Below are 21,334 nucleotides of genomic sequence, written 5' to 3'. Positions count from 1 at the left end.
CTGCGCTTTAAAAAAAAAAAAAAAAAAAAAGTCGGAAAGAGCAAAGAAAAAAATAGAAATACCAGAATTGCTGTTTTTTTTCCCAGTTGCCAAACCTCCAGCAAAAATTAACATGAAAAAAAAAAAAAAAAAAAATCCCTTGCAGAGCTCCAAGGACATAAAATAAAATAGTCACAGATCTCAGAAAAAGTCTACAGAAACCAAACACCCCAATTTTTATTTTTTTTTCATTTGTGGTTCTCAAGTCCTCAGACAGTTCTCTTCTCCTCTTTCTGTTCTCCATCCTTAGTGCGGCACATACAGACGCACAGTGCAAAGATGGAGTCAACTTCTCCCCATTTTATCTGGTTTTAAGCATGATTTTCATATTGCCCACACCTGTTACTTGCTACAGGTGAGCGCGAACGAGCATCAGATGCTTGAACTAAAGTTGTTTACCCACAATCTTCGAAAAGTGTCAATTTTGTCCGGCCCATTTTTGGCGGTGTGTGTGAAACTATGTCCAATTTGAATTTTTCTGTTTTTTTTTTTTTTTTACACTTTTGGCCATGACTGTGTGTGACAGCACATATATACCTCTATCTCCATCTAATCTGATAGCAGCATAATGTAGAGAGAGACCCTGATGCCAGAGATGTGTCACTGACTGGGCTGCTTGCTGTAGTTTTCATAAAATTGTTATCAGCAGGAGATTTTCCCTAGAAGTGTAGTAAACTGCTGCCAGTCAGACCAACCCCGCCCCCATCACTGATTGGCAGCTTTCTACCTACGCACAGTACACACAGAAAGCGGCCAATCAGTGGTGTGGGCGGGGCTATGTGGAGCTCAGCATTCAGATAACTACTAGATCTGCAGCAGATAAAACAGGGTTTTTACCCAAACCACAGAAAGCAGCCTAGTAAGTGATATATTACTGGAATCAGGGTCTCCGGCTCTACATTATGCTGCTCTCAAATAGGGCAGCAAAAACCTGCTGACAGAGTCCCTTCATTTCCTCACAGCCCTGCTTTCCCAGCACCATCACAGTACAGCCCAATATCAGAAAGCTCCAGATCTATAACTTCCAGCTTCTAAACCCGTCGTTATGAGTCACAGACACAGATCATAGGAAACGCAAGCACAAAAAAACTACAAGATTGCACAATAAGGAAATATGTCCTGGACGACGGCCGGTAAAAAGGAAACAATAAACCAGAACAGAATGTTCCTGCAATCACACAAGTGCCGCATCATGGTCAGCACATGAACGCTGGGAAAGCCGGACATTTTTACTGGTTCCATATTGAGGTCCAGAAGACTTTTACACATTTTATTCCAAAGACTGATTCAACAATTTAGATTTTTTTTTCCTGCTTCCACATTCACCATATGGAGTTAATATATAGAAACATGTTAACTTTCATTTTTCTAAAAAGTCATATTTTGTTATTTGAATTTTTGGAAAAACGGGATAAAACTATAGTGTATATATATGTGGGTGTGTGTGGGGGTGTGTATATATATATATATATACACACCCCCACACATACACTAGATGGTAGCCCGATTCTAACATATCGGGTATTCTAGAATATGTAGGTAGTATATAGCACAGGTTACGTACTATATTGCACAGTGACGTAGTATATAGCAGAGCTACGTAGCATGTAATACAGCCACGTAGTCCACATAGTATATAGCAGCGCCACGTAGTATATTGCACAGCCCATGTAGTATATAACGGTCGCATAGTGTATTGCACAGCTACGTAGTATATAACAGAGCCCATGCAGTATGTAACACAGCCCACGTAGTATATAACAATGTGGGCACTATATGCGTGGTTAAAAAAGACTTAAAATAAACAACAAACATATACTCACCTTCCGAAGGACCCTTGTAGTCCTGTCGCCTGTGTGCGGTGCACGCGGCAGCTTCCGGTCCCAGGGTTGGTATGAGCGCAGGACCTGTGATGATGTTGCGGTCACATGACTGTGACGTCATGGCAGGTCCTTCTCCCATACCATCCTTAGCACCGGAACCTGCCGCTTGCACTGCCGAGGATAACGCGCGACCTCGGAAGGTGAGAATAACCTTTTTTTTTTTTTTAAATAATTATTATTTGTAACATTAGATCTTTTTACTATCGATGCTGCATACACAGTGCGTTACACCGCGGCATAACGCGGTCCATTAAAGCTGCCATAAACCCTGTGTGAGGGCTGACTGGAGGGGAGTATGGAGCGGGCACTGACTGCGGGGAGGAAGGAGCGGCCATTTTGCCGCTGCTGATTGGTCGTGGCTGTTTTTATTAGTCCCCCCGGGGGGACTTTGAACCTCTGATCACTTGAATGCTTATACAATACTGTAATATTGCTTTCTAATATACAATTATCAGTCTTCTAAAAACCCCAGCCATATGGCAGTAGGTCCCCATCTGTCAGGACAACCCATCAACATGATGCGACCACCGAAAAAAAAAAATGTACGGCAGATGTCTTTAAAGGGAAGGTGCCACCAGTTTTTTTGTAGTTTGTTTTTTTGTTAAATTAAGCTTAAAATAGTAAATAAAATGTATTAATGCACTGTTTGCAAACATTTCTATATGAAAAATATTATATATTTTCTTACAAATATATATATTGACCACTAGGGGGAGCATTTTCCGTTTTAGACCTCAAGCAGCTATAGTAAGATTTACCAGCAGCAAAATTGGGGCAGTAACTGCTGACATCACCATTTCCCTCCCCTTTTGGGTGGTCTAATATCCCTGGGGCAGAATGAAGAGCAGCATCACAGGGCAGCGCCATTTTGTGTGTGACTGCCCTGTGACCTGCTATCACCAGCAGTTACTGCATCAGAGTCACAGCTTGGTTACAGAGGAGCAGAACACAGTGGGCTCAGCAGCATGGTGGACTGGAGGAAAAGTGAAGACATGTGGTGTTTATGTATGGAGCAGCATTATCTGAGGGAGCTGTCTGTGACTCATCCCTCAGTTAGGCTACGTTCACATTAGCGTTGTGCGACGCAGCGTCGGGCGCCGCTGCGGCGACGCATGCGTCCCTATATTTAACATGGGGGGCGCATGGACATGCGTTGTGCTGCGTTTTGCGACGCATGCGGTTTTTTTGCCGCAAGCGTAGGGCGCAGAGGACGCAGCGAGTTGCATTTTTTTGCGTCCATTTTTCGGCAAAAAAGGACGCATGCGTCACAAAACGCAGCGTTTTAGCGTGCGTTTTTGTTTGCGTTGCGTCTCCGACGCAACATCGCACAACGCAAATGTGAACGTAGCCTAAGATAAGGTCTGCAGAGAATGGCCAGGCATTGTGGAGGGAGGGGAGAGATACATTGTGTGGCAGAGAGAGAGGCAGGCTGTGAATGCAGCTTACCAGAGATCACAGGGACTGTGTGTGAGGAGGTGGAGACAGAGCAGGAGAAGCACACAGGGAGGGCAGCGTGTGAGAGCAGAGGATGTGTGCCCATCCTCCGGTTCCAGTGAGTGCTTCTCTCCTGTGATAGAGAGCAAGTGGAGCTTGGCAGATAGCACAGGGCTATAATAAAATGGCGGCCAGTCACACCTACAGCAGTGAGTTGTGCAGCCCACAGAGGCGTGCCCAGCTCACTGCTAATGCTGCTGCAATGTTACAGATAGGAGATAATAGACCGGCGCTGACCCTATGTCCATGGGGTGTCGTAAAATGACACGGATAGTGCCCTGCTACTGCTGCAAAACCAAGATGTCAGCCCCCAGTGCATTCTTTAAACTCATAACATATGAAATCTGTTTCACATGCATTTAAAACTTGCTTATAGCAGCATGTTATGCTACATTACAGTGATTTATTAATGATCTACAAACACGGTACCTTCCCTTTAAAGGGTAAAGAGTAGTGTCTAGCCTCCCCTGCACCCCAGACAAAGCTGGGGAAGCCTTAACGGAGGATCTGTCCTCGCTCCCGACATGTCCGTGTTAGTAAATTATTGCGTTCTCCACGAGATAACAATTCTAGATCGTTGTTTCCTATAATTCCACATTGCGTCGTTCCTCTTTTATTCCTCCTAGAAACTTAACATGAATCTGGCAATCCCCTTTTTCCATGTCCATGGGGCGTGTCCCTGCACAGTTTGGCATGATCTGCACTGATTGGACAGTGATGGGGGTGTGTCTCAACAAAGTCTAACTGGTAACACCCAGTTGTCCACATATGACATTTTTAGGAGGAACAACACACAGATACATGCCACTTATAGATTCATCTATGTAATAACTGGGAGGTAGGACACAGATTCGCCTCACGAGTAAAGCCCATTGTTAATAAAGAAGCCCCTCTAAGAAATGTTCCTGGGATAGTCCCTGTAAAAAACTTAATGCCAGTACCATGAGTAACACCTTGATGGATTATACATATAACCCTGATTCCAGCGCTGTATCACATATTGAGCTGCTTGCTTCAGTTTTGATTAAATCAGTTTTACCTACTGTACATCTACCATTTCTCTGAATGCTGACCTCTGTATAACTCCGCCCACATCTCTGATTGGCAGATAAATTTAAGCCCCTGTACAAGTGTACACAGAAAGCTGCCAATCAGTGCTGGGGGCGGGGTTGGACTACATGGCAGCAGGTTTACTAGTCCTCTAGTGTTAAAATCACTTTATCAGAAGGAGATTATCAAAACTAAAGCAAGCAGCCCAATAAGTGACACATCCCTAGAATCAGGTTATCTTGTCTCTACATGATACCGCTCTTAGATTAGGTAGCAAAAACCTGCTGGTCGATTCCCTTTAAATATTTTTTTGCGAAGTTAATGCATTTTGGGAAAAAATAAAATAGATCCATCAAGAAGGAAATCGCCTGTAAATTTTGGGTGTTGGGAACGGACTAACTAGCTCAGAGTTACAGGAGATGGAAGCGAACGCGTTTCAGACTAGTAAAACAAAATCCACTGGTGCTGCACTCACCGACTGCCGGGATTCAGGAGTCCTCCTCTTCTCGCAAGGGTCAACGATGTCAAATTCTGATGAAGATCCCTAAAAGAGAAGACTTTATTAGGACTCTGCCTGTTCGTAGGGATAGGGAGTAAATAGCAGGTCCTTGGGACCTCCAGGGCTGGAGCCCCATCTTCATTGTTGGGGAGATGTCCATTCCTTGTCTATGGGACAGCTGAAGAACATCGAGCACTTACTCAACAGACGACTAGACAATGAAAGGAGCAGAGGTCAATCATGTGCAGCTCTGCTCCCTTCAAGATTGGGCTCTGAGGTCCCAGCGATCTGCAATTTATCCCCTCACAAAAGGCTAAAGGACAGCTTGCATTATTAGGAAAACCCCTTTAAGACTGGCATTTCATAAGACGGGCTCCCAAAAATTGACAGTTTGTAGCGAGGGTCCAAACTGTGTGATCTCCGATAATGCAAGCAAAATTGAGGAGCCCAAGAACCCTAAATCTGGCCGGATTGTACATGCCAGCACTTACAAGCTCTATAAAAGGAACTTGTGCATGCTCGGCCTCAATGCTGGACTGCAGAGGTGGCAGGTAACCTAAACAACAGGCATTAAACAATAACATTTATATATATATATATATATATATAAAAAATAAATAAATTAAAAAAAAAGGATTTTTGGTACTCCCTGTAATATCTCTTTATTGCTGTCTTCATTCGGGGGGACACATCCCCCAATAAAGCACTCGATAAAAGAAGATTTTTGGTACTGTACTCGCCATAAAATCTCATTCTTGTAGCCTTCATTAGGGGGATACATGGTCTTGTGTCCCCCAATAAAGCACCTGATAAAAGAGGATTTTTGGTACTCACCGTAAAATCTCTCTTTCTCATAGCTCCCAGTGAAGGCTAGCACAAATCATTCTATTTATTAAAATTGCAAATATCAACCATTATTGATATGGAGATGTATGTGATCAACGCAGGAAAAATAAATAGGGCCTCTATAGGCAAAGCAAAATTGTACACTACAAGAACCACTTACACTTGGTGGGATTTTGGGTATGACCGTGATGTGAACATCAGATTCGGTGTCCTTTATGTCTGACAGGTCCACGTGCAAAAAGTCTTCTGCTTTTTCCTGCACTGGAATGTAAAGGAAAACTATAAGTAAGTACACCCGCAACAAATAAAATCTGGACAAGTAATATAGGAGGGGCATTCCGACTCCTAGGACCCCTCAATCCTGAACATGAGGGGGATGCAGTGGGATCTGGAGATAGTGGTGCACGGTTGTCCCTCAGCCCTGGAGGATCAGAGAAGGTCTCACCTTGGGTCATGTTTCCAGTGACCGGATCATTAGGGTTTGCGGAAGACGACACCTGCAGATCCCGGGTGTCTTGTATCAGGGCTTCTGCCTTCTGCCGCAGATTGTGGGCCACGTTCTGGGACTCCTGCAGCAGCTCACCTGAGATAAGAGGGCGAGAGCGTCCCAATGAGGGCGAGAGGACTGAAATAGAGGGAGGAGAGAGGTGGGCGAGACGGGAAAGAAAGGAAAGAGAAAGTGCAGGAGGAGAAAGGAAACCGACTAACAGATGAGGGTCAGCAGTTCTAGGAGATCACAGGGGGGTCTTATTAGGGAAGGGGCATACAATGGACTGGAGCTGTTCTCAGAGGGGGTCCCAAGCTGGACACAATAGGGCTGAAGCTATGGAGTGAGGATCCACAGCTGGGGGCTACACGGCAGCTTAACCCCATGGATGCCACAGATGGAAATTAAAGGGGGTCATATCCATGGCCAATCCCACCCATCTATACCCTATGGTGGGATCGCAAGTTGGCTATAGTGTTTAACTGGAAGAACTTGGACATTTGGACACTTATGAAGCCCAGCTTATGATTTGCAGGTTCAAGTCTAAAAAAAATATTAAAATTAAGAAAATTATATATTTTTTTTTAAATATTTATGTGAAAAAATGCATATAATTACTAAATATATGTTTATATAGATTATATTTAGTAATTATATTATATATATATATACATACACATATATATATTTATTATCACTGTATTTTTCATTATATATATATATATATTTTTTAGACTTGAACCTACAAATATGCAGTATTGCAATATATATATATATATATATATATATATATATATATATATATATATATATATATATATATATATATATATATATATATATATATATATATATATATATATATATACATACATATATATACATACATACATACACACAGTGCCTGCAAGTAGTATTCAACCCCCTGCAGATTTAGCAGGTTTAATAAGATGCAAATAAGTTAGAGCCTTCAAACTTCAAACAAGAGCAGGATTTATTAACAGATGCATAAATCTTACAAACCAAAAAGTTTTGTTGCTCAGTTAAATTTTTATAAATTTTAAACATAAAAGTGTGGGTCAATTATTATTCAACCCCTAGGTTTAATATTTTGTGGAATAACCTTTGTTTGCAATTACAGCTAATAATCGTCTTTTATAAGACCTGATCAGGCCGGCACAGGGCTCTGGAGTTATCTTGGCCCACTCCTCCATGCAGATCTTCTCCAAGTTATCTAGGTTCTTTGGGTGTCTCATGTGGACTTTAATCTTGAGCTCCTTCCACAAGTTTTCAATTGGGTTAAGGTCAGGAGACTGACTAGGCCACTGCAACACCTTGATTTTTTGCCTCTTGAACCAGGCCTTGGTTTTTCTTGGCTGTGTGCTTTGGGTCGTTGTCTTGTTGGAAGATGAAATGATGACCCATCTTAAGATCCTTGATGGAGGAGTGGAGGTTCTTGGCCAAAATCTCCAGGTAGGCCGTGCTATCCATCTTCCCATGGATGCGGACCAGATGGCCAGGCCCCTTGGCTGAGAAACAGCCCCACAGCATGATGCTGCCACCACCATGCTTGACTGTAGGGATGGTATTCTTGGGGTCGTATGCAGTGCCATCCAGTCTCCAAGCGTCACGTGTGTGGTTGGCACCAAAGATCTCGATCTTGGTCTCATCAGACCAGAGAACCTTGAACCAGTCAGTCTCAGAGTCCTCCAAGTGATCATGAGCAAACTGTAGACGAGCCTTGACATGACGCTTTGAAAGTAAAGGTACCTTACGGGCTCGTCTGGAACAGAGACCATTGCGGTGGAGTACGTTACTTATAGTATTGACTGAAACCAATGTCCCCACTGCCATGAGATCTTCCCGGAGCTCCTTCCTTGTTGTCCTTGGGTTAGCCTTGACTCTTCGGACAAGCCTGGCCTCGGCACGGGAGGAAACTTTCAAAGGCTGCCCAGGCCGTGGAAGGCTAACAGTAGTTCCATAAGCCTTCCACTTCCGGATGATGCTCCCAACAGTGGAGACAGGTAGGCCCAACTCCTTGGAAAGGGTTTTGTACCCCTTGCCAGCCTTGTGACCCTCCACGATCTTGTCTCTGATGGCCTTGGAATGCTCCTTTGTCTTTACCATGTTGACCATGTATGAGTGCTGTTCACAAGTTTGGGGAGGGTCTTAAATAGTCAGAAAAGGCTGGAAAAAGAGATAATTAATCCAAACATGTGAAGCTCATTGTTCTTTGTGCCTGAACTACTTCTTAATACTTTAGGGGAACCAAACAGAATTCTGGTGGGTTGAGGGGTTGAATAATAAATGACCCTCTGAAAAGACTTTTCACAATTTAAAAAAAAAAATAAACAAAGAAATAACATTCTTTTTTGCTGCAGTGCATTTCACACTTCCAGGCTGATCTACAGTCCAAATGTCACAATGCCAAGTTAATTCCAAATGTGTAAACCTGCAGGGGGTTGAATACTACTTGTAGGCACTGATATATATATATGACTGATGACTTATTCCGTTATGTCTGGAATATCCGAGCTGGCGGTTTATGAGCCGCTTACTTTCTATAGAAGAGGCCCACGGGGTCCCGGGGGGGAGCGGGTTGGATGCAATTAGGGTCGGCATTAATCGTCAGCTGCCTAATCTTTATCCTGGGCGAGCCTAGGGTGGGATAGACAGGGGTCTCATTGGGTACAAGGCCCCATGTACGCCTGTATCCAGCATCGTTCAGTGGTCTATATGGGGAGAATAAAGGGGAGCTGGAATGAGGCAGCGGACGTGGGAAAGCATTGTACCCGTCTCTCCATCACTCCCATAGTCCACAGGGGACTCACCCGACCTCCTGTTCATTCGCATGCAGGCCCGCAAGATGCCCATTAGTGGGGGTCCCAGAAAATTATGGAATAACCCTTTAAATACTGGATGGAAGCCCATTTACCAAGACTTGGGATCCCTGCCATGCGTTCCAGCTGCTCATCAAACACTTTGGGGTCACTGCCGCCTGGATCATAGATTCTGTACGGACTTCTGCCTTCCATTAATCAGCTCCGCATCTGACAGACGGGAATCTTACATCTCTAGGGAAGGAGAGAGCATGCGGGAATCAGCTTCACACCGGTAAGGACGGGCTTTTATTATTAATTTATATTGCACCATTAATTCCATGGTGCTGTACATGAGCTTTTGAAATGTTAAGTTTGTAGCAAATTGGTCAATAAAAAAAACCTTTATTGCTCATTTGTTAATTGTCATCATTAATTCTCCGCCTCCGTGTTCAAGCTATCTGAAGCCACCGCTAGGTGGCGCTCACGGCACACACAGGTATACAGATTCCAGTTCTACCATGCTCCCCCTAGTGGTGGCTGCCAGCTGCCTTGGTCAGAGACTTGCCTGACCAGTCTGGGGATGGAGAGCACAAACATATGCAAATAAGGCTCTAAGTGCACTGGAGGTGTGTCCAAGAGCAGTGCACTTCCAGTCTAATTTGCATATTTCTTCTATACTAGAAATCTCATAACGGGCATATAGGATCTCTACAAAAATGGCATCATCATGGCGGCTATACAGCCTTGCCACCGACAGCTCCCTTTTAAATCCAAAGTGGGGTGCAGTGTCCGTCAACCCACCAGTAGGGTAGAGGAAGGTTGCTGTCACTGTGCACCTCCATCCAAAAGGGTATAAAGCGACATTTAAAGGGGTTACCCCATTTCAAAGATTAATAGCCCATAGGCTTAATAATGTAAAAAATACAATAAACTGATCTTTTATTCACCCTCCCGAGGTCTGGTGCTGTCCCTCGACACGTCTCTGGTCATTGCAGCAATCACATCAACAGCGCTGCAGGCGATCACCGAGTTCAGCGGCTTCTGCTGACAACATTGAGCTCAGAGATTGGCTGCAAAGACCCAAGCGGTGGTGGGAGGCAGCTGCCATCTCCATAGGCCATGCTTATTATTTGACAGCTACCCCTCCAAGAAAAGAACGGCGGGTGAGTAAATCAGCGGGCGCACTCTGGCTCTGTATCCAAAAAGGTCCACGTGATCTTGTGCCAGGACAGCCATAGAAACAACGAGTTTGGAAATGAACAACTGAATCTCACAGTAAATGGAGAAGTAAAAGACACAAAACAATTGACTTATCTGCTAGTACACGTTATCGCGGAATTTCCCCGCTTGTTATCAGCAGGGCAGCGCTGCGCAGAGCAAACTAACTGAAGCTGGTAGATAAAATTGCAGCCTCGATTCCAGAATAAAGGAAGCCATAAAAATAAGGCAACTAACGAGTATGGCACATGCATGCTCAACTCAGCCAAGCATCCATGTGTCCTAAATGGAAAGAGATGAGAAAGCGCTGTCATACCCTTCAGGTAACGGCTTATCTCCCCTGAAAACAAAAAGGATCGGGAGTTAAAAGGTTGTTTTTATTATAGAATCTTCAGGAGGTTTTGCTCCCCTGCCTCCTGCTTGCCAAGGGGCAGGGTGTTCCTGATGTGCGCTCTCTGTCGCAAGCAGAGGCAGATTCTCCTCTCCAACATGAGAGGTGCTGAAGCTATGCTGGATCCAGTCACATTCAGAGCAGCTGTAAAAAGGTATGTGCTCCTTGTCTAGGAGACTGACCACTGCTGATAGACTGAACAGGAGGACCGTGTTCTAGTGCTGATTATTGCCTAGGTTAAAGAAAAAAAAAAGGAAAAAAATGCGGCAGCACTCACCAGTCCTAGAGTGGTCTAAGTCCTTTATTGGAACATACAAAACATCTTCACGGCTCGGGGGGGGGGTGTAGAAGAAGGGGAGGTGTGCAGGGGTAGATGACGGCCGTTTCGCGCTAACGGCAGCGCTTCCACGGGTAATAATCAGTAAATCAATAATCAGTAATAATCAATAATCAGTAAACAAGAAAAGTAAAAATCCCTCCGTTCTTCAGAGATTTTTAATAACAAGTAAAATTGCAAAGTTGCTTGATTATACACACATTTTGGCATTTTAGCAATTTATTATTCGCTTTTGAGGTGTATGAGAACCTTTATATGTAGATATTAAGTGTATTCTTGGAGGAGGCGGCGCATGTCAAGGCTAATTAAAGGGATGGGAACTGGATTTAATGGTAGGATGGCTCATATGCATACCTTTTTTTCCAGGGGGAACATTGCCTACAAGTCTCCTTACGCTAGATGGAGGTTGCCAACCCAGATCTAAGGATCGGTGAGGGTCTCAGGACCCAGATTAGGAGATGCGCACAAGTCTAATTTCCACTTTATCCTCTGGGAGAACAAAATGATTGGGTGCTAAAATTCAGCATGCCTTTTCTTTACCCCGTACCCATCTGTCAGGAGACCCCATAGACATTAGATGGAATGTAGCTGTAGGTTACGGAATCTCAGCTCAGGGATTGGCAAAACATAGAAGAACTAATGGACAACTTCGGAACTAGACGTTCTCAGACTGCAGAAAATGTAAAATTCCCCTCTGGGACTTTTCCAGACAGTCGATGATGAGTCTTGAGGACGTCGTTCATGAATGGTGGAGATGACTCCTCATCCCACGGCGTGAGTCAGCCCTGCCCATACAGGGCAACCATGGCTCATCCTGGCCTTTCGTACTGACTACCTGGAAAGGCACAGCTGAATCTGGACATAGATTTCACATCTTTTTATTCTGACGAATCTGGACTGTAGCATAGTTAAAGGGATTGACGGATTTAAAAAATAAAAAAAAATAAAAAGGTTTAAAAAAAAAAAAAAAAGCACGGATTGGTATAAAATAATCATCATTAAAAAAAAGTTATCTACCTGCTCTAACCCCCCTGGCTCAACTCAAGCAGTCATTTGATTTCCAGTGACCTGACCGCTGCAGCCAATCACAGAACTACTTAAAAAAAAAAATTTAAAAAAAAAAACACAACTCAGACTTTTGAAAACATTGTCTTGTTTCAGTTAGGAAACAATCTTGCTGCAGGCTGAATGAACAGTCTCCGGTACTAGCGCTGAGCTCTTTGCCTTCCCATCATCCCCCACGTCACTTTCGTGCATCTAGCAATTGATATATTAAGTATTTGTAGAACATGTGAACAGCTTGGCAATCAGATCGGTCTGCTTAATCGGGGAACTTTAAAACATTTCAAAAACTACGATTTAGAAGCCAAAAGATTGTTTTTTTTTTTTCTTTAAAAAAAAAAAAAGTCAGCCAAATTATGAAAACCAATGTATTTGTAGGATTATAGCTGTAGGCATTTGTTTACTTGTCAAATGTGGACAGTTTTTTGCTTTTCTTTTATTCCCATTGCTCCCCTCAGTATTCCATTTTTTGTTTTTTTAAAAATTCACCATACGGTTCCAGAGATACGGCCCTTCATGTTTAGGGTCTGATTGAGGGGGAGTGGCTTATAGCCTTAAAGACACGCCCATGAGGAACCCGTGAGCCACGCCCTCTTGAAAAGACCATCAAAGTGGAACTGAATAAAAAGGCTCATATCTCTGGAACGGTTTGGCGGAATTTAAAAATACAAAAAGCGGAATGCTCAGCAGAGCAACGGGAATAAAATAAGAGCAAAAAATGGAGACTTCTGATCTGGTGGCAGGTCCTTTTTAAGGGGCTTTTCTGGAACTTTCCTTAGGAAATATCAGCGATATTGACCACAGTTTACCCGATCCACTAGCTGATGGATAACCATGATGTAACGGAACTGGCACAGAGATGAAGTTCATTTACAGTATATGAATGAAAGTGCTGCAGTACCACTCACGGCCATTACACCATATATGGCACTGTGCTAGTTCAGAAGCACTGTAGCCTCTACTATATACTCATTAGTGGGGGTGCTTGGCAGTCAGACCCCAACCAAAATGATATTTATAAGTTATCCCAATGGCAGGTCATCATCATTAGGGGGGGGGGGGCGTGGTCATATGGCCTTCGATTCTCTTATATGAGAGAATATTGCCGATCTGCCAAGAGTCTGAGCCGAGTGTCAGTTCACTATGCTCCGATTTTCTAGCCTGAATCGTATCACGAGTGTGGAGAACAGGGAGAACTTAATTTCACCATCTTCTTCATTCTAGGCGTCCGCAGTAGTCGGACTGCACTCGGATGACATCCGAGTGCAGCCCAATGTTTCGCTCAAACCCACAGACTTGTATGGGTGCATGGAAAGCTATGGGCTTGTACTTAAGTAACGCAAACAACCTCCATCAACTAAGGAGTAGTGGGAGGACTGAACCTTCAAAAAGACAATTTCGTCACAGGCCACTAATTAGAGACATCTTGGTGCCTGGGTTTTGTTACCTGCCCCACAAGCTTTTGTATATCCTGGTGTCAAGTGGAATGAAGAGATCGACAGTATCGGGCTTTATCTTTCCTGGCACAAGCGGTCCTGGTAATTTGCCTATCATCGCCTTCTATGGATCTCACTGCTGTGACTACTGGGGAGCTGCGAACGGGCCGGTACCTCCAGTGCCTACAGCGCTCAGGTTGACCAAAAGGAAGACCGGAAGTTTTAACTACTGTATTGGAGAGGAACTGCAATAACTACTAAGGGGGCTCTATTCTGACGACTAGGGGAGGGTGCAAAAGCTGTAAAACTAGTTCTTAATTTAAGATTGTAACAATTGTCCAATCTTCTAAGAGGTCACCGATTAAAGGTAATCTGTCAGCAGGGTTTTGCTACATAATCTGACAGCAGCATGATGTGGCAGCAGAGACCCCAATTCCAGCAATTTGTCACTTAGGCTACGTTCACATTAGCGTTGCGCGCCGATGCGTCGGCGACGCAACGCTCGACGCACAAAAAACGCGCGCAAAAAATCTGCGTTTTGCGACGCGTGCGTCGTTTTTTGACGAAAATCGGACGCACGAAAAATGCAACTTGTTGCATTTTCTAGCGTCGGAAACGACGCACGTGTCGAAGAACGCAACCAAAAAAACGCACGCGTCCCCTATGTTAAACATAGGGGCGCGTCGCCGCTGCGTCGCCGCTGCGTCGCCGACGCAACAGCGACGCACATTAGCGGAACGCTAATGTGAACGTAGCCTTACTGGGCTGCTTCCTGACATTTTGGTACATTGACAGTTTTCTCTGTTGCAGATCTAGCAGAGCTGTGTATAACCCAGCCTACACCACTCATTGCCAGCTTTCCCTGTACACTGGTGAGTGACAGAAAGCTTCCAATCAGCAGCGGGGGCGGGGTTACGCAGAGGAGTTGACTAGGAGGCACGAGACGTCTAGTCCTGTAGTGATAATCTGCTGATAAAACACTGATTTTATGGACACAACTACACACAGCCCAGTGAGTGACACTGATGAAATCAGGGTCTCAGCCTCTAAATCACACTGCTCTCAGATTACATAGCAAACACCTGCTGACAAATTTCCTTTAAAAGGGCATTGGTGGTAAGATATTTTCTATCCTCTTCTATCCTACTTACAACATTGACGGCTCGAGTGCGGGCCATGATGTCCTCAATGACACGTTGAGGGTCTTTTGACCAGAACTCAAAGGCTTCATACATGAGGCTGTTGAGTTTGGGTCGGGAGACCCGCTGTAGAGAGAGTTTGGGTCGGGAGACCCGCTGTAGAGAGAGTTTGGGTCGGGAGACCCGCTGTAGAGAGAGTTTGGGTCGGGAGACCCGCTGTAGAGAGAGTTTGGGTCGGGAGACCCGCTGTAGAGAGAGTTTGGGTCGGGAGACCCGCTGTAGAGAGAGTTTGGGTCGGGAGACCCGCTGTAGAGAGAGTTTGGGTCGGGAGACCCGCTGTAGAGAGAGTTTGGGTCGGGAGACCCGCTGTAGAGAGAGTTTGGGTCGGGAGACCCGCTGTAGAGAGAGTTTGGGTCGGGAGACCCGCTGTAGAGAGAGTTTGGGTCGGGAGACCCGCTGTAGAGAGAGTTTGGGTCGGGAGACCCGCTGTAGAGAGAGTTTGGGTCGGGAGACCCGCTGTAGAGAGAGTTTGGGTCGGGAGACCCGCTGGAGAGAGAGTTTGGGTCGGGAGACCCGCTGGAGAGAGTTTGGGTCGGGAGACCCGCTGTAGAGAGTTTGGGTCGGGAGACCCGCTGTAGAGAGTTTGGGTCGGGAGACCCGCTTGAGATCCGTACATGAACCAGAAATGGCAGAAGTATGAAGCAAGAGTAAAAGGAAATGTTAGGATGGAATTTGGTACTCGGATTAATGTCTCGTGATCTTCTCCTTGTTTCGGTGTTTGAAGGCTACTTGTCTCTTGAGAACTTCAGCTGGATGACCAATTACCCAACAAGGTTCTCGTGGATACCAGTGTGGTGCCGCCCAACACAACGTTCCCGGTGGGTTACGGAATCACCAATGTTGTGTAGTTGTACTTGCTATTGATATTTGGCACCACTGAAGGTCCACGTTTCTGTAGGTTCTTTATTTTGAGATGGAAGGGTCTGACCTGGTGACAGGTTCTTCAATTTTGTTCCGTTTCCAAATATTTTTAGAAATTTGGACAAATTTCCCAAAATTTTTTCTCCGAGCACATGAATGACACTTCCTGACAGATTTTCATAGAGAAACCTTATTTTTTTGTTGTTTTATTTTTGCTTTAAAGTCAGGTTTGTATAATCGCGGTGGATCCCCGAGAGTAAAGAGAATTGGCATTTTCTAAGAAGTTGGTGAAGAGTTTCACTTCTACGCAGAAGGTCTTTTTTTAGGTGGGATTCTCCCCGGTAATCACAGAAGTTAACAGGCTGGTAAAAGCCGAGAAGTAATAGCGGTAAAAAAGGTAAAAAAAAAAAAAAAAAAAAAACACAAAGTAAATCACGTGAAAAAATTATTAGTGTCTCCTGCCATCGGATCACGAGTCAAATTAGCGATAGGCCATCACAAAAAGGAGGTTCTCAGGCAAGAGGCACTGCAATAATTAATTCCCCCTGGGGTGGCGCTACAGGGAAATTAAACACTTATTGTCTGGTTTTCCCACAGATAAGAGCTTATTGCTGGAAGTTCCCAGTATGATGTATTTATTTATCGTCAAGCAATGACTGCAGGGCCATATAGCAGGCGAGTTTAGGTTCTTTTGTTATGCCACATGATTCCCTCCCTCTGGAAATTTTTTATTTTTAGGATTGTGGAAATCCCCTTTAAGTACCTGACAGTTCTCATGAGAAATAATTTGGTTCTATGTTTAATTCACGGATGTGCTGGATCTCACAAACGAAGAGAAGCTTTTTGATGGCCTTAAATAAAGGGACCACCTTCAATAAAAGTGGTACTGCCATCTCTGGCATATCGCATCACTTAAAGGGGCTCACCGGGAGTATGGAAAAAAAACTAAATAACTAAAAGGAAAATGTCATTTTATATAAATTCCTAAATGCATTTAATTAGCAAATCGCAATTGTTTTGTTTAGGAAGGCAATCACTTCACAATTAAAATGGCCGCCGCCTTGACAGAAACCTGTCCTAGAATCTTAAGATAGATGTCTGAGAGCATTCTTATCATCAGCAGGGAACCCAATCAATCATTAAGTGATGGTACGCCCTATTAATATGTATTCACTTACCTAGACAGGAATACCCCTTTAAATGAAAACACCCTTAAAAAGGTCATTTAAAATGAAGACGCCTCATCGAACGTGTGATAAATCTTCAATCTAGACATTCTTATTTCATCGTTGACGGAAGAAGAAGAAGAAGAAAAAAAAAGCTTTAAAAAGGATAAGAAAATGGTCCGCACCGCCTAATAACATGACGCATTTCACTAATGTAATTACGTAAATCCCAGCAGTACGGCATCTGACACTGGGACTTTCAGGGGTCATAATGATGCCAAACGCGGGGTCCTTCCCTTGTTTTTCTGCGAACGCGAGCTGCCGTCAGAGACAGTATTCCAAAAATGCTGGGGATTTCACAGCCTCCATCCTCCTAGAAATTATTTGACATTTCCCAAGCGCTGTGACAACATAAAACCACTAATTAGGTATTTCTTATTTTTTTACAAAATAAAAAAAAAAAAGCTTAAAAAGGAGTACGGTAATTGCTGTTTTAAATTCCTATTGTTTTGTAATAGGTCGGAGAAATTTGCTTCTTTCTCCTCCTGGACTGATCTTTCACTCTCAATTCATGGGTTAAACCTTTCTTCGGTATATACAGACTTTCCCTTTACTGGGGTAGAAGATGACAGTCGGTGCTCATAATGTTCTACGGAGATCTGCCTGTAGCTCCTCCCTCCTACATAGAACTTTAAAAGCACCAACTGCCATGTGGAAGGAAGGAGGGAGGAGCTACAGATTAACGGTCATTTCAGGGGCGTATCGGCCTGTAGCTCCTCCCTATAAAATTCTATGTAGGAGGGAGGAGCTAGAGATCTCCATAGAACTTTATGAGCACCAACTGTCATCTCTCAGTAACAGAAAGTCTGCGTTTATCGAAAAAAGATTTTACTCGTAAATTGAGACTTTTGGAGTATGGAATCAGGCCAGGATGAGCAAGAGGCAGATTTCTCTGATATATTACGTAAATAAAAATTAAAAATGAGGGTTACTCTAAAGGCCCCGTCACACATAGCGACGCTTGAGCGATTCCGACAACGATACGACCTGTCAGGGATCGCTCAAGCGTCGCTATGTGGTCGCTGGTGAGATGTCACACAGTGAGATCTCACCAACGACGCAGCAGCGATGCGGCGACCTGTAGCGACCTGTAGAACGATGCTATTTCATGATGATTCAATGGGACATCCTGTCAGCGAGGTCGTTGGTAAGGTGTCAAACACAGCGATGTGTGCTACCCAGCGGGACCTCAACGATCAAAAAATGGCCCAGGCCATTCCGACACGACCAGTGATCTCACAGCAGGGGCCTGATCGCTGCTACGTGTCACACATACCGAGATCGTTACTGAGATCGCTGTTGCGTCACAAAACTTGTGACTCAGCAGCGATCTCGCTAGCGATCTCGCTGTGTGTGACGGGGGCTTAAGGTCAACTGGAGACCTGAAGAGGTTATCGACACCGGGTGGACATTAGGAGCTCCTCAAAATGCTAACTGATGGAGAAAGACAAGAACCATGTTCATCGTGAACGATCGGGTCAACTCTAGAAATCTCCACATCGTTATGTTCCTGGAGAACCATCTCATTACTGAAGCACTGACGCAAACGGATGGTGGATCGAACAAGTTTGGTCTCTAGAAGAGAAGATTTGAGATGCAGGAAGCTGCCTTCTATCCTCACGCGACGTAGTCTAATTCCACCAATGGTCTAAAAACCGTACCAACGATTAAGACTTCTGGCCACATACACTATGGAGGCCTCATGGGAACCTTATTTATTTTAATCAAGGTTAGGTAATAACTTTCAGATTGTTTGGGGGGTCTTAAGGTTGGTGACCATTCCTAAATGGTGACCGTCTCAACAAACTTTGGAGAAATCAAAAAGTACATGAGAATATAGGAAACTTTGTACAATATCTTAGTGGAGAAATATGCTTAAGTCTCCTCTTAGGAGCCACTTCTCTCACCCACTTCACCCACCTTCCCCTCAGGAGCCACCTCTCTCTAACCCCCCCCCCCCCCCTCACATTTATGAGCCATCTCTCTCCCACCCCCCTCCGGTTAGAGCCACCACTCTCTCCCACCCCCCCTCCCGTTTATGAGCCACCTCTATCTCCCAACTCCCCCTCCAGTTAAGAGCCGCCTCTCTCCCCTCCCCCTCCCGTTTATGAGCCACCTCTCTCTCTCCCACCCCCCTCCCATTTATGAGCCACCTCTCTCTCTCCCACTCACCCCCCACGTTTAAGCCATCTCTCTCTCACGTTTATGAGCCTCCTTTCTCTCCCACCCCCCTCCCGTTTCCGAGCCTCCTCTTTCTCTCCCACCCCTCATTCCATTTATGAGCCACCTCACTCTCTCCCACCCCCCTCCCGTTTATGAGCCTCCTCTTATATATATATATATATATATATAGCTACAAGGTGCGTTCGCAGCCCGGGGTCCACCATGCAGGGACGCCTGCTGCAAAGTAATGGCGGATGGACTATAAGCTCACAAGTGGGTTAAGCTTCACCCCGTGTGAACTGGAAGCGATCTCTGTTACCTCACAGAGTCGCGCTGTACACAAAACTATTACCCTAACTAGGGTTGTGCTTTGTCTGAGACCAGATGCAAAGCCAACGGCTAATTGCCCCCTCTGACGCTAGCTGCCTGCCTGAGTGTACAGCCCCAGAACTAAACAGCCTCACACCACATATGACTGAGTGGTAGAGTATCCACTGGCAGAGTATCCACATTTGATACTAGCCGTGCGACCATGCGAACCTTTTATAGTTGCAGCTCTTCAGGACCTTCCTGGTGGACCAATAGGAGCTGCTACAGGACCTGAGCATGTGACCCCCGACCTCCAATGAGAGGTCCTCCCGTGAGCATGCTCAGTGTGAGAAAAGCAGGACTTAGTCCCAGAAAAGCCTGCTTGCCGCTGACCTGTGCTGCTGAAGCAGAGCCTGGAAAGGCAGTATTAACCATGCGCACAGTATTAGGCTGAGCCAGGCGCTGGGACCGACTCCTCCGCTGAGCAGGCTCCACTGCGGCTGGAGGAGAATGGGAGACCGCATCGGAGGTGGTTCGAGATTCCCCCTGTGCAGCGGCGGGAACTCTACACATAACACACCCCCCCTCCCATTTATGAGCCTCCTCTCTCTCCCACCCCCTCTCCTTTTTATGAGCCTCCTCTCTCAACCTTTCCTCCTTCCCACCCGAATCTTGAAATCATTATTCACTCTGAAAAAAACAAACAAACAAAAAAAAAAAAACAGATCAAATCCAACTGACAGGTCACCGAGGGATCAGATTGCAGAATTTTATTAAAGTTTCTACAGAGAGGAGAGAACAGAGAGAAAGAAGCAGAAAGACTGCGGACGCATTTTAGTTCTTGTTTTATCTACTCCAGTGCTGGTTTCACAGCAACACTGTGCAATACTGATGTATGTCCTCCATTCTGCTACTTTTTACTCCGAACACACGCTGCACACAGTCATGAGAACTGGAATCACCTGTGTGTGTGCTGTGCTTACATCATAGCAGCTAGTCTCCACCCACCAGCTCAGAGACAACTGAAAACTAGAGATAGAGCCTCCTGAGGGAGAAATTGGTGAAAAAAAAACCTCTGCGCTAAATATTAATAACTTTGTTATATAGAAAGACAACAAATAAAAAGGAATAAAAGATCTGCACAAAAGAAAGGAGCATCATTAGATATAAGGGAATCTGGAAGAGTCACCCTGAAAAGTGTTCTTACTTTCAGCTCACCCTTAAGGTACTAATTGTACGGGTTTTCCTCTTCACAATATACCCAAGATGTGTAAACTGAGCTTGTATGTTCATTTTATAGCATAGGATACATTTTATTTAGCTGTAATAGGCACCAAGTAAAAACAATCGTAAACCCCCCAAAAAACACATAACAATAAGATTACAGTGTAAAGACTAACAACCCATACTTGCCATTACATATACCCAACAGACAATTATACAGACAAACTGCTCCTGGTATGTTGGGTGCACTCCATCAAGAGCACCGCAGCCCCGCTCCATCAAGAGCACCGCAGCCCCGCTCCATCAAGGTATATGGATCCAACAGACGATTACATAGACAAACTGCTGCTGGTGTGTCGGGTGCACTTCATCAAGAACGCCGCGGCCTCACTCCATCAAGAACGCCATGGGCCCCGATCCATCAAGAACGCCACGGCCCCGATCCATCAAGAACGCCGCGGCCCCACTCCATCAAGAACGCCGCGGCCCCACTCCATCAAGAACGCCATGGGCCCGATCCATCAAGAACGCCGCGGCCCCACTCCATCAAGAACGCCGCGGCCCCACTCCATCAAGAACGCCACGGCCCCACTCCATCAAGAACGCCGCGGCCCCACTCCATCAAGAACGCCGCGGCCCCACTCCATCAAGAACGCCGCGGCCCCACTCCATCAAGAACGCCGCGGCCCCACTCCATCAAGAACGCCGCGGCCCCACTCCATCAAGAACGCCGCGGCCCCACTCCATCAAGAACGCCGCGGCCCCACTCCATCAAGAACGCCGCGGCC

The 21,334-nt window shown here is 45.1% G+C and overlaps 2 protein-coding genes across 2 annotated transcripts in view; one reads left to right on the top strand and one right to left on the bottom strand.

Annotated features, from left to right (window-relative positions):
* TNIP1 (TNFAIP3 interacting protein 1) overlaps window positions 1-21,334 on the bottom strand; it is a 55,132-nt gene that overhangs the window by 26,604 nt on the left and 7,194 nt on the right. Inside the window, exons 2-5 of the mRNA XM_069763554.1 lie at window positions 9,234-9,372; window positions 6,257-6,394; window positions 5,972-6,072; window positions 4,942-5,010 (exon numbers count right to left, since the gene is read on the bottom strand). Coding sequence (XP_069619655.1) covers window positions 4,942-5,010; window positions 5,972-6,072; window positions 6,257-6,394; window positions 9,234-9,333 — 408 coding nt within the window. The 5' untranslated portion in view covers window positions 9,334-9,372. The remainder of the gene's footprint in view (window positions 1-4,941; window positions 5,011-5,971; window positions 6,073-6,256; window positions 6,395-9,233; window positions 9,373-21,334) is intronic.
* On the top strand, window positions 14,798-15,313 carry LOC138674445 (keratin-associated protein 4-3-like). The gene has a single exon (XM_069762287.1). The coding sequence runs from the start codon at window positions 14,798-14,800 to the stop codon at window positions 15,311-15,313; it is 516 nt and encodes a 171-aa protein (XP_069618388.1).

Source organism: Ranitomeya imitator, chromosome 4 (assembly GCF_032444005.1).
Source record: "Ranitomeya imitator isolate aRanImi1 chromosome 4, aRanImi1.pri, whole genome shotgun sequence".
Classification (NCBI taxonomy): domain Eukaryota; kingdom Metazoa; phylum Chordata; class Amphibia; order Anura; family Dendrobatidae; genus Ranitomeya; species Ranitomeya imitator.
Note: the sequence above shows the minus strand (reverse complement) of the source record. Positions and strands in the feature narration are given on the sequence as shown.